We start from the raw sequence: 15,721 nt of genomic DNA, 5'->3' as shown, positions 1-15,721 counted from the left end.
ATTAGTTACATGCATGTCTGCACATGGTTGTGTGCTCAATGGCCACTACACAATCTGGACAAGTTAAGTTTTCTTGGAGTGCAATATTACATGGCAAATACATGCTCAAATCTCCTGACACATTAAGTCAGAAAGTCCAGGGTGATTCTTGTAAGTGTTGGCTTTAGAGAAATACAGAATCACAAAGGAAAGGAAAGGAAGGGAGAGATGAAATAGAAACACAGAGTATCAAATGTGCTTGTGTACAGGAGATGAGTTAGGAGGTTCCTGCAACCATCCTGTTTATGAAATGGACAGCACCGGGACATATATAATGTGAGCTCAGAGTATAGGATGAATGAAGTGTATGAGATGTGAAACAAGAATTTTGTACCTGGATGGATACTTGGGGAAGAGAAACTACAGTACCATTCAAAGGAAAACACTGTGGCTACCATTTGCCAACATTTTCTATTTACATGTTAACTTTTTATATGTAACTTGAAGACATATCATCAATGTTTTACAAAATAGATATGATCAGTAGTGTTAAAAGATCAATTTCAGAATATTAGGCAAAAATATTCTAGTTGGAGTCAGTGAGATGGCTCAGCAATAAAAGCACTGGCTATCAACCTTGACTCAAGTTCAATTCCTAGAACCCCAAGGAGAAGAAGCTCCCTCTAGTTGCCCCATCTCCACATGTACAATAGCTGGATGTAATTTAAGAAGTTTGAAAAAGCAATGTAAACAAACACATAAGGTGTACCTATGAAACGGAGTTGCCTTCTTGTACTATGTTTAAGTCAGTATCAACTTTTCCTCTTAAAAGCAGATGAAAGTAGGTTACAGAATGTAATTTCACTTGGGTAAACTGAAAAGCTTTATAACTGAGAACAACAATTTTTTTTTTTTTTTTTTTAATGAGCCTGACAAGATGGCTCAGTGTTAGGAGCCTTGGTTGTTCCTAGGAATAGGGTTCAATTCCTATCACTTATAATGGCAGCTCACAACCATCTTTTTAACTACAGTCTGAGGGGATACAATGCCCATTTCTGGCCCCCTTGGGCACTAGGCATGCACATAATGAACATGAGAGCAGGTGTATACATAGACACACACACACACTGAGCATGAGTGCATTGAGTGTGAGCACATGTGTACAAGCATGCACATACACACAGAAAGAAAATACACACAAAAAATAAAAATAGGAAAATCTGAAGATATAACTTGATCAGGAATTTTCTCAGATTACACATGTTTGCTTTTACTCTTACCTTCTAAAGTTATAGCAAAAAATTATTAAAATAATTTGGCCCAATGCCAAGTTCAAAGTAACAAATAAAAAAGAACCTCATAACACTAAAATCCAGATGGAATCTGAAAACATTTCTTCAAACCTCACATATTTCCTCTCACATTAATTACATTTTTTTCCTTTGACTTTGTATTTTCTAAGTAGCAGTATATTTTAAGAATTATTTAAAAGAAACATCCAAATCATAAAATCTAAGACAGTTAACCAAAAGACACCCTTGACCTAGCCAGCTCCTCTTGATGCTTCTGCTTCAGGGAAGACCTACTCCTGGGGTAAAAACCCACAATGTTTCCAGCCATTTGCTCACCTGCATGACTTCCCCACTACAACTTGTTTTTCTTTCAGTCTTAGAAACAGTGCCAGCTCTTCTCAAACACAAACTGAAGTGTATCATCTACTACTTCCCCTCAGGCTATAGACAATAGAGTTCATATATACTAATGACTCCTAATAGCTCTTCCCTGGATTTGGAACTGATTTCGTATGATTTCTACTACTTGAAACCATGATGCAAGTAAAAATTCAGGACAAGAAGTCTATACCAGTTAATGGTGGGAAACCATTCTTAAAGGGCAGGGCCAAGACAACTCTACTTTGATTCAATATATTGAGATCCTAATGAGTAGTCTTCCTCTTATAGTCACAACAAAACTAAATCTGTTGCCAAGCAGTAAACTACTAGATAACTTCGGAAAGGCCTGTTAGCCATAGTGAGTTCAAGGCTATGCTGAGCATTTTAGACTATGCTTGACTTAAGTGAAATGGAGGTTGAAGATACAGTTACATTGGTGGAGCACTTGCAGAGACCCCTCGTTCCATTGGGTGGGCAGTAGAAGCAACAAAGGAAAAATAAATGATAAAGCAATGCTCTAGAAGATTTGGAAGGAATAGGTTATAAGGCTAGATCCAAAGACAAGATTGCCTAAAAACCAAGATTCAGCTCAAAGGAGTGTGTCCACGAATCTTCCTAAGTAATATAGCTACCAAGTTATGCTCAGTCACCAAACTGGACAATGTTATCGAGAAAGGTTCATCTATCTGGCCACAACAGCATAACTGCAAGACAGCAATGGTTCGTCTTTGGTATACAGCAGCCTGGTTTAGCAGAAGTCAATTAGCAACTGGAAACCAAGTGTCCTCTGTTTGGTTTATTTGGTTTATATTTTTTTTCAGATCTTGGGGAATTTTGCCTTCCATTATAGTTACCCACAGCTCTGCAGGTAAATTGAATCCTGACAACCTAGCACAAAGTAGGAAGTTCATAATTACTGCTTTAAGAATGGACATGGTCATAACATTTTAAAATATTGCCAGGCAGTTTAGGAAAATCTTGTGTTTCACCACCTAACAGGGAAGTCAGTGACATCATAAAGAACAGCTTACCATTTCAGTCATGATCAGACCACAAACTTGGAGAACTGATTAGCCATTAGCCTATGATTAGCCATTTGTTTCTAAACAAAGCAGATCTTTAAAAATAATACTGCCTTCTCTCCTGACAATCTTAAACAGAATGTCTAAACCTAAACACTAATTAAATGACAATGAGCTAAATGCTTTAAACCCTGAAATCCCAGCTACTATCATTCTGCTTAAAACTTGTTATTTAAGTCCAAAGTGCAAAAGTAACTTCGTATTTTTAAACACTCACAGTGATCTTTCTTTTTTGTCCGTTGGATTTGCTTGCATTAGGAGATGCCTAGGCAATCTCTTGGAGAATGTAATCCTCCTGATCCAGTCTATTTGCATTCCAATCAGACAGCCCGCCTTCCACAAAACTGCACAACTGGGCTGAGCCTTTGCGAGTCATTAACAGCAGTTTGTGGGGCGTCAAGTACTATATGCTAGCACAATAAAGGTTAGGAATCACACCTGGATGCCAGTTCTGTCCTATCTAGACAGTTCCAACAGGTAAGAAACCATTTCGCTCATTGGAACAGTGGGAAAAAACTGAGGACAGAGTCAGCCTGTCAAGTCTGCACCAATGAACCCTGCACACGGAGCAAGCGTAAACAAAAAACGCCAATTCTTTACTTTAAAAGAAAAGGTATTAAGAAGGGAAGGGGAGGCAGAGAGAAAAAGAGCTCCCACAGCAAAGGCAGCTTGGCCATCTGTCTTAAACTGTGGGCCCGAAGGGACAGCAAGCTGGGAACCGAGGCGGCCAGCTTGTCCTAGCCACCTGTGCGAGGTGGGGCGCTGTGGCTGGATGGAGGGCCCGGTCTGGGACGGGAAAGGCTGCGAAGCAGGTGGACGTGGCAGCCGGAGGTTCCCGCGATCAGCCCGCCCCGCGAGTGGCCTCGCCGGCACGCTCCGGCCACACTCACCCAGATGATGAGGCTGTCACACAGCGGCAGCTCCGGCTGTGGCAGCGGCTGCGGGTCCTCCATCGTCCGAGAACCTCGACGCCGCGCTCAGCGACGGACGCGCCCCCGCCCGGGCCCGCGTCAACGACCTGCGCGCCCGCCACCGGAGCTTGGCAGCCAGGCCCGGCGCCCGCGCCGCTCACGCGCGAAGCCTCACGCCGCCGACGTCGCGACGCGACCGCCCCCTCGCCCACCGCGTCCGTCCCGTGCCTGGGCACCTGAGCCAGCCCCGCCCGCCGATCCCACACCGCGCGCTGAGTGACCTCTGCGAGCACCAGTCACAAAGAAGCTGAGCGCCCGCGAGGCCGGCAGGGCGGGAGGAACGGGAACAGGTCGTGCAGAAGGGATGCTGATTGGACGCACTCCAGGGCACTCTTGGCCAATCAAGGAGGGGCAAGCCCAGGCGGCCCAGAGGAGCCGGAGTCGGTGGGCGGAGGTTTATGACCTGACAGGTGCAGTGAGGGGCGGGGCTGGGTGGGGGAAGGAGAGCGCGCCTGCGCGGGCTCGGGTGGCCAAAGGGTAGCAGTAGTGGGTGGCTCAAGGTGCACACACCTCCACCCCTGTCCAGGATAGCACCCGTGCAGATCCTTGCTCAGCTTCCAACAGTCCTCACAGATCCCACGAGGGTACTCGTGGATTGAAACCTCCAGAGGCAGGAGGAAGCGCTTTCCTCCTAGGAATTCTTTGGGAAGAAGTGTTTTTCATTCGAAGACATGACCAAGAAATGTGTTTCCTAAGGGAAAGTACAGACCTCCATGCTGCCTAAGTCAAAGAAGCGCTCACAGTATCCACAGGTTGTGAGTGATTTCATCTTAAATGGGGCAAAGGGGAAAGCCATTTTCAAATAGCAGAATGAAATAGCGTTCCAAAAGCATTGGCGGTATCTGTGTTCCCTACCCACTCTTTTGGATTTGAAAAATCTGTCTGTGTTCACTGAGAATGCTGGTAGCACACCAACAAGGTAGCCTGTGTCGTTATTGGAAGGAACTAGAATAACTTGTTCTTGGTCTTCACCTGTTCACTCATTCGTTAATCCATCAACCCATAGGAAGCATTAAGCAGCTGGTCCTTTTAAACCCCTGCGAGTTTTATATTTAGACATAGAGCAAAACTGTGGAATGATCAATTATAAGCCCCCTAATATAAATCGGTCTCGTTTTAAAAATACAGTGAGGGCATTTGCTGATTCCCTTGACGCTGTCTCGTAACTTTTGTAAAATGTCTTGACTTGCTTAATATTTTGGGCACTGTAAACAATAATGTAACTTCATGAAAACTACAGGCCATAATAATTGAAGAATCAGGATTGTGAGTCTCCCCCCAACCCCCACACTTACTGTTGCTCTCAGTTTTATCTAAAGACCAGTTAAAGTATAAACATACATTGTGAGGATAATGTGAATTGCAAATTGTGAACTTTTCAATATGAGTTACTGTAATCATAAATACTTAGAAGCATGTTAGGTCATATCGCTGAGACCCCACAGATGAACGAGCTATTAAAATGTTTAATGACAATCACCAGGGAGGGGGCTATACTACTAGGATCCAGATAAAATAGAAAATTAGTTTTCAGGGAAGAATGACCATTTAAATTAATTGTGAGGGTGATTAGTGAATTAATAAATGAAAAAAATCTCAAATTTGAAAAGTTAGAAAAGCACATCACTGAAATACAATAAGAGACTAATTTTGACAAGTGTGAAATGAATATACATCGAAAAAATTAGGAAAAGTGATATATTTATCAAGAAAGATTAAAAATATATTTTATTCCTATGTGTCTGCAATATGTGTGGAGGATCCTTTGAAGGCCAAAAGAGGGCATCAAACCTCGGGGAGCTGGAGTCACAGGCAGTTTTAAGTGGCCTACTGTAGGAACAGAACTCTGATCCTCTGCAAAAATGACAAGTACCTTAACTCTGAGTCATCTTTCCAACATCCAGGAATTTTAAAATAGCTATATCTTCCAAACCCATAATTCCACTTATGAAATCACAAATTCAGTTACAGACTGAACTGACATATATTGTAAATCAAATACAAGCATTGATTGATCAATTATATGTAAATTATAACATAAAATAATCAAATATAATATAACATTGGTTAATGACAAGTATTGGTTAACTCTTAGTCCAATAAGCAAGGATGTTACAGAAAAGTTGCATCTAGTAAACATAACACTGGAGAATATTTGATAAAAAGTTTTTAAAATCAATAAATCATTATAATTTACATTAAATGTGATTGTAGATATAAGATAATCAGCCATAAGACAAATTATAAATATTATGTATGCATCTTAATATGTACATAGAAAACTATTATGTTTATTTGTAAAATAATTATATCCTATATGTTTTTATCTTCCTGTAGTTAGCTTGCACTAATTTATAATAATAGAACAGAAGAAATAACTAATATACCATGAACTGTTATTTTGAATTATCAACTTTGTACTAATTGTTCTTAAATTAGTGTCCAACTTCATACAGTTGAATAAAAGTAATTTTAAAACACTGAAAAAAGGTTCTTTGGGTTTTTTGTTTGTTTTGTTGGTTTTTTGTTTTGTTTTGCTTTCCTTTGCTTTTTGGTTTTTTGGTTTTTCAAGACAAGGTTTCCCTGTGAAACAGTAGCCACTATATATGGACCAGACTGGCTTGGCCTCGAACTCACAGAGATCTACCTGCCTCTGCCTCCTGAATGATGGGATTAAAGGTTCGTACTAACACCACCTGGTGAAAAAAGTTTTACAAGTATAAATTGGCACAATCTTTCTGAAAAAAAAAAGTTATATTTCAAAAGATTATAAACTTTTCAAAGCTATAGTTTCTGTAGTTTCAGTTTTAAAATCTACTCTTTTTTTTTTTTTTTTTTTTTTTTTTTTCAAGACAGGGTTTCCTCTGTGGCTTTGGAGGCTGTCCTGGAACTAGCTCTTATAGACCAGGCTAGTCTCAAACTCACAGAGATCAGCCTGCCTCTACCTCCTGAGTGCTTGGATTAAAGGTGTGTGCCACCACTAACCCGCTCAGAATCTACTCTTAATCAGCTTGCAGTGATACTTATCAACATTCTAAAAGGGCAATGATAAAGTATTTACAAGATGAGTGATTAATTTCATATCTCCATTAAACATTTCAACTAAATTTAATTATGCAAAAGAATTTTGATAATTAAATTTGAACATAAAACAAGGATCTCATTATGTACAAAGGTCCCTATTTGTTTGTGTATTGTGTATGCATATATCATATGAGAGAGGCAAATGAAAAGGGGAAGGTGAAAGTAGAAGGAAAAAAATAATTAAAATAGATGAAAATGTTGGTATTGATGATTTGGCATGTACAGGTGCTAGAATAATGGGTGGGTCTTACCATCTTTTTACTTAATAGTCTTTTTAAATTTGCTACAGTAAAATTTTATTCTCAGGAGTATATATAGTTCAAAAGTATTGAAAATTCTAACTATGGTAAGGTACTCAACTGTAGAAGAATATACATACACATTCACTTTTGTATCTATACATAAAGTAATTGAAAAGAGAATTGTTTAAAAATACACACCAATTTTGAGTGATGGAAACTTGCCACCTTTTCTTATTGCCTGAGCACTCATCAGCAAGTTACTTAATTTTACTGTCTCAATTTTAGTCTCTGGATAGAGAACTAGGATAATGCCATTATATTTCTATGTTATTGGAGAATTTCTGACAGTGAGTGGGAGGTATATTTTTAATAGTGTTAGAAGGAAATGTGGCATTCACCATTTCAGAGTAAGAGCTGAAAATCCAACATGGCAAAGTTAGCTCCTCTAATCTTAGTGGCAAAAAGAATGGGGAACTTTTTGGGGGGACTCTGCAAATGGAATAAGTTTAGTAAAATGGTTGCTTACTCTTTCTCCGAGCCATGCTCAAGGTTCAAATTTTAAACAAATCGTCTGATTGCTTAGGTTGGGATATGTGCCCAAACCTTTGCCAGAAAAAGAAAGTACGCCTAGATGAGAAGATCCTTTGAGACTATAGGATGGTGAGTCAGGGGCCAGAGGTCAGTAAAAATGAATGGATGTGTACAAGACAAAAGCAGCTCTCGTGAGCTGGCAGTGGTGTGCTAAGACTCAAATTTATGTACTATGTCTGATGAAAATCCTTGCTCATCACCTTTATTCAATCCATCATTGAGGTTTACCTACCACCAATGGGTCAAACCTTGAACAGAATTTACGTGGAATTAAAGTTGTGACAGTCTGGGAAGATGGGCACAAACTTCCTTACAGTCTGAAAGATGGGGACAAACTTCCTTGCTATGGGTGTTTTCAGTGTTAACACTGAGTTAGTGGCTGGAAAGGGGGAATCAAGGATATGGGTTCCTTCACTCTAGCCAGGAAGGGTTATACCCATTTTGTTCACATTGGCAGAAACTACTGCCTGTTGTAAAGTCATTGTTCACTGGGAAGCAAGGAGGGATGGTAGGAATTTTGCTCTGTGGCTTTTGCAGATATGTTTCAGAGATTTTTTTTTTATTTTAGCTCAGCGCTTACCATTGATATCATCTCCAATTTGTTGGACTGGCCAAAGAGAATTCTAAGGTTTCCATGCAAATTTCAAGCTGGTAAAGACAGTTCTGCCATTGGAGGATGAACATCAACAGAGCAAGAGATCTAAAACTACTGTATATGGAAAAACTTTAACTTCAAGTAATGTTGTTACAGCTTCCTTTTTTAAGTAATGTTTTCTGGAAAATATACTTGATGAGATTAGCATGTAGATCCATATTTTTGACCAACAGTTCTGAGAAAGGAGTCACACAGAATTGAGCAAAGGGCAAAACAGGCTGTAATACAGTCCCAGTGAAGGTTGTATCTGATCTAACCTTAACTAGAATTGCCCTTCCAAGTTGTCCTGAGTTTAAATGAAGATGGATCAGTGGGTGAGTGGGTTATCCTGGAAAGGTGGCCTCACAGCCTAGATGATTTAAAAGAATGCTCCTGCTGTTGGCTTGCTCCTGGTAGCACTCCCAGGTGTGGAGATATCCAAGGACATCCCAGTGTTCACAGCATGGTAGTACCTCCATAGTCACTGGGGGTAAGAATAGGAATGCCCATCACTCAGAATGGTTTTAGGAAACAGAGAGGCAAGTGACCATAAATTACCAGTAAGTTACCATAAATACAGAGTTAAATTGAGATGATTCCAAAGCAGGAAGTGATTATAGCCATAGTTATGGTTTCACGTAAGGATGTCATGTGAAATATGTACATAAATGCTATCTTGGAGCATTTAAGATTGAACTATGTCCAAAAATAAAATAACAAAAAGGTAAATTGTAAACATAAATTTTCAGGGGGAAGACTAATACTTATTGAATAAAGCAAACATAACTATTTTGTTTACTAAAATTCTTAATCGCTGTATAATTGAATAACTATTGTAACTTGTCCCAAATAAGTCAAATGAGAAAAAATACATATGTGGAAATTTTCAAATATTTGAAAAATTTGAAAATAACAGGCAAAAGTAAGCATTTGGTAAAATATATTGAAAATGTAACCCATCTAGAATTTCTTTTAAATACTCAACTATTGTATTACATATCTATAGTTACCTGATTCATAACATGTGTCACCATTTTATGCTTGATTGAGAAATGGTTCATGATTCTTATCGGTGACCTATTTTTATGCACAAAATTCCTTTTTTAATCCTGGTAAGCAGGTTTTCAAAACAACTACCAAACAGTGGCACATAGTGGATAATCATTTAATCCACAGATGCTTGTCTATAAAAAGCAAGAATAATCTAGCTTCATATGTGGTATGACTAATCAAGCTACTGCCTATTGTTTCCTAAAATTAATACTTAAAAATATACAATTTAAAATTAATGGAACATGGATAAAGACATGTTCAAAAGGCATATTAAACAGGCTTAATAAAATGCAAATTTCAAAAAGGACTGCCATTGCAATGTTGGAAATATTAGCTATATTTTATTATATGAGAAAATTATATGTGACATGATTGTGGCAACAATTTGGTATTTGAATTCACCATGTATAGGAATTGAAAATACATTAAAATGAACTTACCTACAGAGAGAGATCTTGTTCTTTTCCATTATATATAATATAATGTGTCTTAAAATTCCAAAGTGCTAGAAAGAATTTAAGAAATCCTTTAAGAACACAAGAGGAAGCTTAGTTCTTTGTACACAATAATGAGTTGGTCTATAAGAACAAAGGGGACAGAACTACCCATGAAAACATGTAAAGTGCTCATTTGTGCAGAAACCCTGTTATGAAAAATGCTGTTTAATGCTGTTTGATGCTGTTTAACTGAATTTTAAAAGACTCTTAATATTTTCCAGCTGTCCTCAAAATAAAACAAACAAAACTAAACTAAATAAAAAGAAATAAAAGAAAACGGAGAAAAGATCTGCACAAGGATTAGTCCATATAGCAAAAAAAGAAACTGCATTTTATTACATGGCATACATTTACATGGTCCTGAAGCTATTATTAACAATAATACAAAAATTCATGGAGAATGAAGTGTTATGTCCTACTCTAAGTGCTTCACAGATGGAATAAACTTGTCTGATATGATCATCATATCAATCAATTCAACTATCTGATATATTTCCCACTTTCATTTACAAACAAGCACGGTGATACAGAGAGGTCCCCATGTTCACAAGCTGCATGTTTCCAACCAATCTCTCTTAAACTTCGTAAAGACAATCCTAAAAGAGATGAGAGCAGATTTTCACAAATTACTGGGTGACACACACAGCCTGTGTGATTCTTCTTAACAACTCTGTATTTCCTGCTGTTCCTCTCGTGTTACTTCAGGTAGTCAGCATTGCTTTTTGTTCAACACTGTTTTTCCAGCAAAGCCTCTTTCCAGAGGATTGAAATTAATCGCTACATATTAAAGAATCTGCAGCAAGAAGATCATTAATTACACTTGGTGATTCAAGGACCTTGATTGTATTAAGCTTTTGATACTTTCTTTTGTTTGATTTTTTTTTTAAGCTGGGTTTCCTTTTAAGGTAGCTCTTGGCTGGCCTGGAATTCAATATGTAAACCAAGCTGGCCTTAAACTCAGAGATCTGCCTACCTCTGCCTCCCAAGAACTAAGATTAAAAGCATACCTCACCTTGTGAACTATTATTATTACCTAGTTTTCTTGTATATATGACATGAGATTAAATACACAAGGAACTTAAGACTGTGTAAGTGAATCGTTCTCCAAAGCTTCCCTCCTAGGGCTCTTAGCATCCATTTTTGCTGGAAGCAAGGATCACTCTTGTGGGTGTAGAAGAGTGTTTTACTGTCTCCATGATTCCATCCACATTTGTTTGAATGTGAAACCAGCTGACATGGTTCTCTTAAAAAGAGCTCTCCCTTTTGAATTATACTTAACCTTTAAGTTTTTAGTGATAGTGTGTGCAGCCATACATGAACTTTTACCAGTTCTGTCACACTATAATAGTGTGTGGAGCCATGCATGTACTTTTACCAGCTCTATCACACCACACTGTAATAGTGTGTCAAGTTCTGCTCATAGAAAATCTGTTCACATTTTACACATCTCTGTGGTGGTACTTCCTGACATGATTTGCAGAAGGAATTTTGCCTGGCCCTGTCTTCAAATCAGCAAGTTTTTCCAAGGAGCCTGGGTTCTGTGTTGTTGAGATTGGTGCTTATTAGTAAGGCTGGGTTTCTCAACATCTGCTTCATCACTACACTCCAGTTCCTTAGAATATGATTTGAAGACCATCGTTAAAACAGAGACATTCTTGTAAAAAGTGAAATACTGGACCTAAAATAATTAAAACAGCCTTATTATGCATGTTTCATATATACCTTGGTTTCTGTTACATCACAGTTGGCTTTATTTAAATACTATTTGTTTATTTGTTTATCATTGAGAGGACAACAAAGGGCAACTCAAGGGTGTCAGTTCTCTCCTTCCACCATGTGGGCCCCAAGGATTGAAGTGAGGTTGCCAGGCACTAAGCTCCTTTACCCATGGAAGCATCTCACCAGCATCCCCATAAATATAGTATTTTAAGTCACACACAGGGAAGGTGAGGTCAGCTTACTGACTTTCGAGTTCAACAAATTCTGTTAATGCTCCTATCTGTTCCATTAGAAGCTTTTGTTATGACTTCCTTGTACAACTGACTTCATAGGCATGAACCTTTGATTGAAGGTGAGGTTCAAATGTTCTCTGGAACATTTCATTTATATGTAGTATTGATATTTTTAAAGCAGAAAAGTATCTGCAAATGAACAGTGCCTTTGTTGGCTTGTTCATTACAAGTACTGTCTGCTGCCAGAAGTCAATGCTAACCATGGGAAAGCTTGTTTCAGGCTTGTCAGAAACAATGGCAGCATGTTATTTAAGAAGGAATGCTGGATAGAAAGCCCTGTTTTCCCCTCTCTATTGTTAGGACCTTGGTCAAGTTCCTGAACTATTTTTTTTTTACTTTCAATTCTCTTACTGTAAATGAAGCTAATATTAGTTTATCTGTCTGAGGAAACCAGCAGGTTTTAATATCTTCTCTTGGTGGACTGTTTTGTTTGACATAAGAAACAAAAAAACCAAAGGTGAGTACTTGTGCCTTTTTTGCTAACATTATAATTAAAAGAGTTTGTAGACCTTTGATCTAAAAAGCAGTTTTTTTAGTTTTTAAGATTTGTTTATTTTATGCAGATGAGTATTATTCGTGCATGCATGTGTGTGCCCTCAAACATCGGATCACCTAGGATTAGAGTTACCAAGGGTTGTGAGTCATATGAGTGCTGGGACTCAATCCAGGTCCTCTGAAAAATCTACAAGTGCCTTTAACCACTGAGACAACTCTACAGTCCCTTAAAAAGCAAATAAATATCATGGATACCTGCTTGAAACACACCTAAGTATCAAAGATATGGTCTCAATCACCAATAACATTATAAGCTTTTCCATTTGAAATAATGAAGCATAACTGTATCTTATTTTCTACCAATGTTTTAATAAATAAAATGAAAAGCAGAAAAAGGATGAAGAAAGAAAATAATGAGCAGTAAATGAAATAAAGCAGGAAACTATAAGGAACACAGCAGTGATAATGGCCTAACTACATATAAACATCAGAACTGCAGTTTCTGGTTTGCAGCTACTTCTCTGCTTTATGCTGCCTTCAATTACTAGTATGACAAACCAATAGCCAACCTGGTAATTAAATTAATTTTGTACTGTAATTAAACTTTAGTTTGCTCTAATTTTACCTCCTTTGTAAACATTCCCAGAACTCTTTATGAACTAAATGGACTAAGCAAATGTCTATATTGAATGGAGTGCTTCTTTGTCTTTCTCTGGTTTCTATTATTGATCATAATTTGCTGTGGTTTTATTTTTGCACTTGTTTTTTTTTCCCTGAGACTATCTTATTGTCTTTCTTTTAAATTAGTTCAAGAACTACTCAAACATTAGTATGTGGTCTTTGTCTTTGCAATTTGGGAACCTGAAATATCACTCAATACCTAGTAGAATCTCAGTAAAGGCTTCACTGGCCATCTGAGTTTGCATATTTGGTTCCCATAGGCATGCCACATAAATAGCTCCTGAATAACCACGCCTGCTGGACTTGCTGGTGGCATGCTCAGTATTCGTTCCCAGAATGAAAGTAGGTCACATCTGGAACATACGAATAATTTGAAGAAAAGTTTCCTCTGAAATACAAAACACTCGAGTGAACATGAAGAGTAATCAAGCTGATCATGTCAAAATTTGTAAGCAATTCAAACTCCGTTATTAAATTTTCATCTTTGCTTCTTTATTTCATTGGTTCAAATGGTCATACTAGAGCAATCTCCACTTTAAAAATCAAATCAGGATGAGATTGGAAGAGAGCAGGGGATAAAACATACATTATAAATTGTTTACTTCTTACATTCTCCCCTACACTGTGGTTATTTTATGTTTGATTATAGGAACAACTTGTGCACAAAAGATCTCAGTGCACCTCTGGTGTCCTAGAAAAAATACTTACAATAAAGGAGACAAAAGAAGGCTTTATTGATAAAAGGATTTGAAAACGTGGTTCCTTCCTGACCCTCATAATAGCTAGACTATTCTCCCAAGGGAAGCTGGGCAAATTATCTAAACACAGTAACTTCAACGCCAATAGAGAAATTTTTTGGTTACCAATTGCTGTAGCTTTCCTTCTTTTGAAACAAATGGAGATGATCAGCTCATGAAGTACAAGGCTTGCTTTGGTTTAGTCTTGTAGGCTACAGCTTAGGGTTAGCTGACTGCGTTGTCCAGGGACGTGCGGTGATCCAGCATTGCGTGGTAGAAACCAGCCACTTCAGCTCATAGCATGACTGGAGAAGGTTGAACAGACTAGAATAATCACTTTCAAGGACTCACTCCCAGTGCCTAAACTCTCCCATTTAGTGCACCTCTTAAATTTTGCACTCCCTGCCAGTAGGATAAAGACACATGTCTTTGAGGGACATTCCTAAGCCAAAGAACAGTACCATGTGAACTTGATCATTCTTTGGTGGCACTGGGATTGAGCTAGCAGCTTCAGAAACATACCTCAGACTTCCCCTTTCTTATTTTGTGATAGAGTTTCACTAAATTGTCCAGGGTGCAGCTCAGGCAGGACTTAAACTTGCGATACTCCTACCATAGTCTCTCAAGTATTTGAAAATTATTAATCATCCCAAAAATGGTTATACATATACATATATATTTGTTGCTTTTCTAGTTGCTGAAACAAATACCTTCCAAAAAACAACTTACGGACTGAAAAGTTTATGTTGGCTCAAAGTTTGGGATAAAGAGCCCACCACTGCAAAAATAACAGAGTAGCTGTGGTTGTGGTGACATGAAGGAAGCAACTGACCACACTTTGTCTCCAGTTCTGAGGCAAAGAGATGAATATTAGCTCTCCATCCAGGCCCCAAGCCTTAGTTAATTCTCTCTGGAAACTCCATCACTGACAAGCCCAGATTGTGTGTTTCCTAGATGTTTCTAAGAGTGAAATTAACCATTACAGTGTGAGTGAACTATACTTAACCATGCCCACTCTAACCCCATGCATTAATACATAAAATGGAATGGAACAAAAACCACATACTTGCTCCTTACTTTAGATTTTATACTGACCTAAATAGTATTTTAACCTTCTAAATAGTATTTTAACCTTCTCACAAACGCCTGAATGTTTATTCTTGATCAGGAGCTAATGAGGACAGTGTACTCTGGCTGTCTCTCTTCTGTTTGTATGCTAAGTTGGAAAACCGAGGAGGTGTAATGGGAAGTAGCTGAGTGCTGTATTTCAGGTTCTTTTACCTAGCTGATATTCCTTTCATTAGATGTACTGGCATTTACTAAAACTCTCCCACAAAAGTTCTTGACTCTGTGCTTGTCCTAAAAGAGAGAATCAACTGGCACTGATAGCTTTCTCCTTAAATTAATGTTCATTATAGCAGTAAGAGCCTTGGAAAGACAGAGAATGCACCCACACATTGGGCTTGATGCAAACGGAATGGAGGCATTATGAATAGAAATATAAATGGAATTTATAAAAGCAGCAAGCTATCCTCAGGCACCAAGGGGTAGCTTCGTTAGAAAGTAGAGAAAACTGTGCTCTTGGAGCTTGGAGTGAGCAGGCACACAGGAAACAACCTATATAGCACTGTAGGCAGGAAGTGAGAAGCCAGAGTGAGACCTTAGCAATGAAACAGTGGAGAGAAGTGACTTTTTATATTAAAAATATTTTCTTCATACAATATATTCCGAATATGGTTTCAGCTCCTTTATCGTCTCCCAGATCCCCCCTCAAGTCCTTACCCATCCAACTCCACACCTTCATTCTCACTCTCTTTAAAAAGCAAACACGCAAATAAAAAGAACAAATCAGAATAAAAAAGAAAGTGGACAAGAAACACACAACAAAACCTATAAAAACACAAAATCAGAAACCATAATGTTCAAACAAAACACTGGGGAGAAAAAAAAATCCTAAACAAAGCAATATGAAAAACCAAACCAAACCAAA

General features: G+C 38.2%; 1 protein-coding gene across 1 annotated transcript in view; it reads right to left on the bottom strand.

The window, feature by feature from the left end:
- Positions 1–4,029, bottom strand: part of Hook1 (hook microtubule tethering protein 1) — a 46,068-nt gene extending 42,039 nt beyond the window's left edge. Inside the window, exon 1 of the mRNA XM_051188189.1 lies at positions 3,625–4,029. Coding sequence (XP_051044146.1) covers positions 3,625–3,687 — 63 coding nt within the window. The 5' untranslated portion in view covers positions 3,688–4,029. The remainder of the gene's footprint in view (positions 1–3,624) is intronic.
- Positions 4,030–15,721: the final 11,692 nt, after the last annotated feature.

The sequence above is a fragment of the Phodopus roborovskii genome, unplaced genomic scaffold (assembly GCF_943737965.1).
Source record: "Phodopus roborovskii unplaced genomic scaffold, PHOROB, whole genome shotgun sequence".
Taxonomy (NCBI): Eukaryota; Metazoa; Chordata; class Mammalia; order Rodentia; family Cricetidae; genus Phodopus; species Phodopus roborovskii.
The sequence above is the reverse complement of the archived record's forward strand: the minus strand, read 5'-3'. Positions and strand labels throughout refer to the sequence as shown.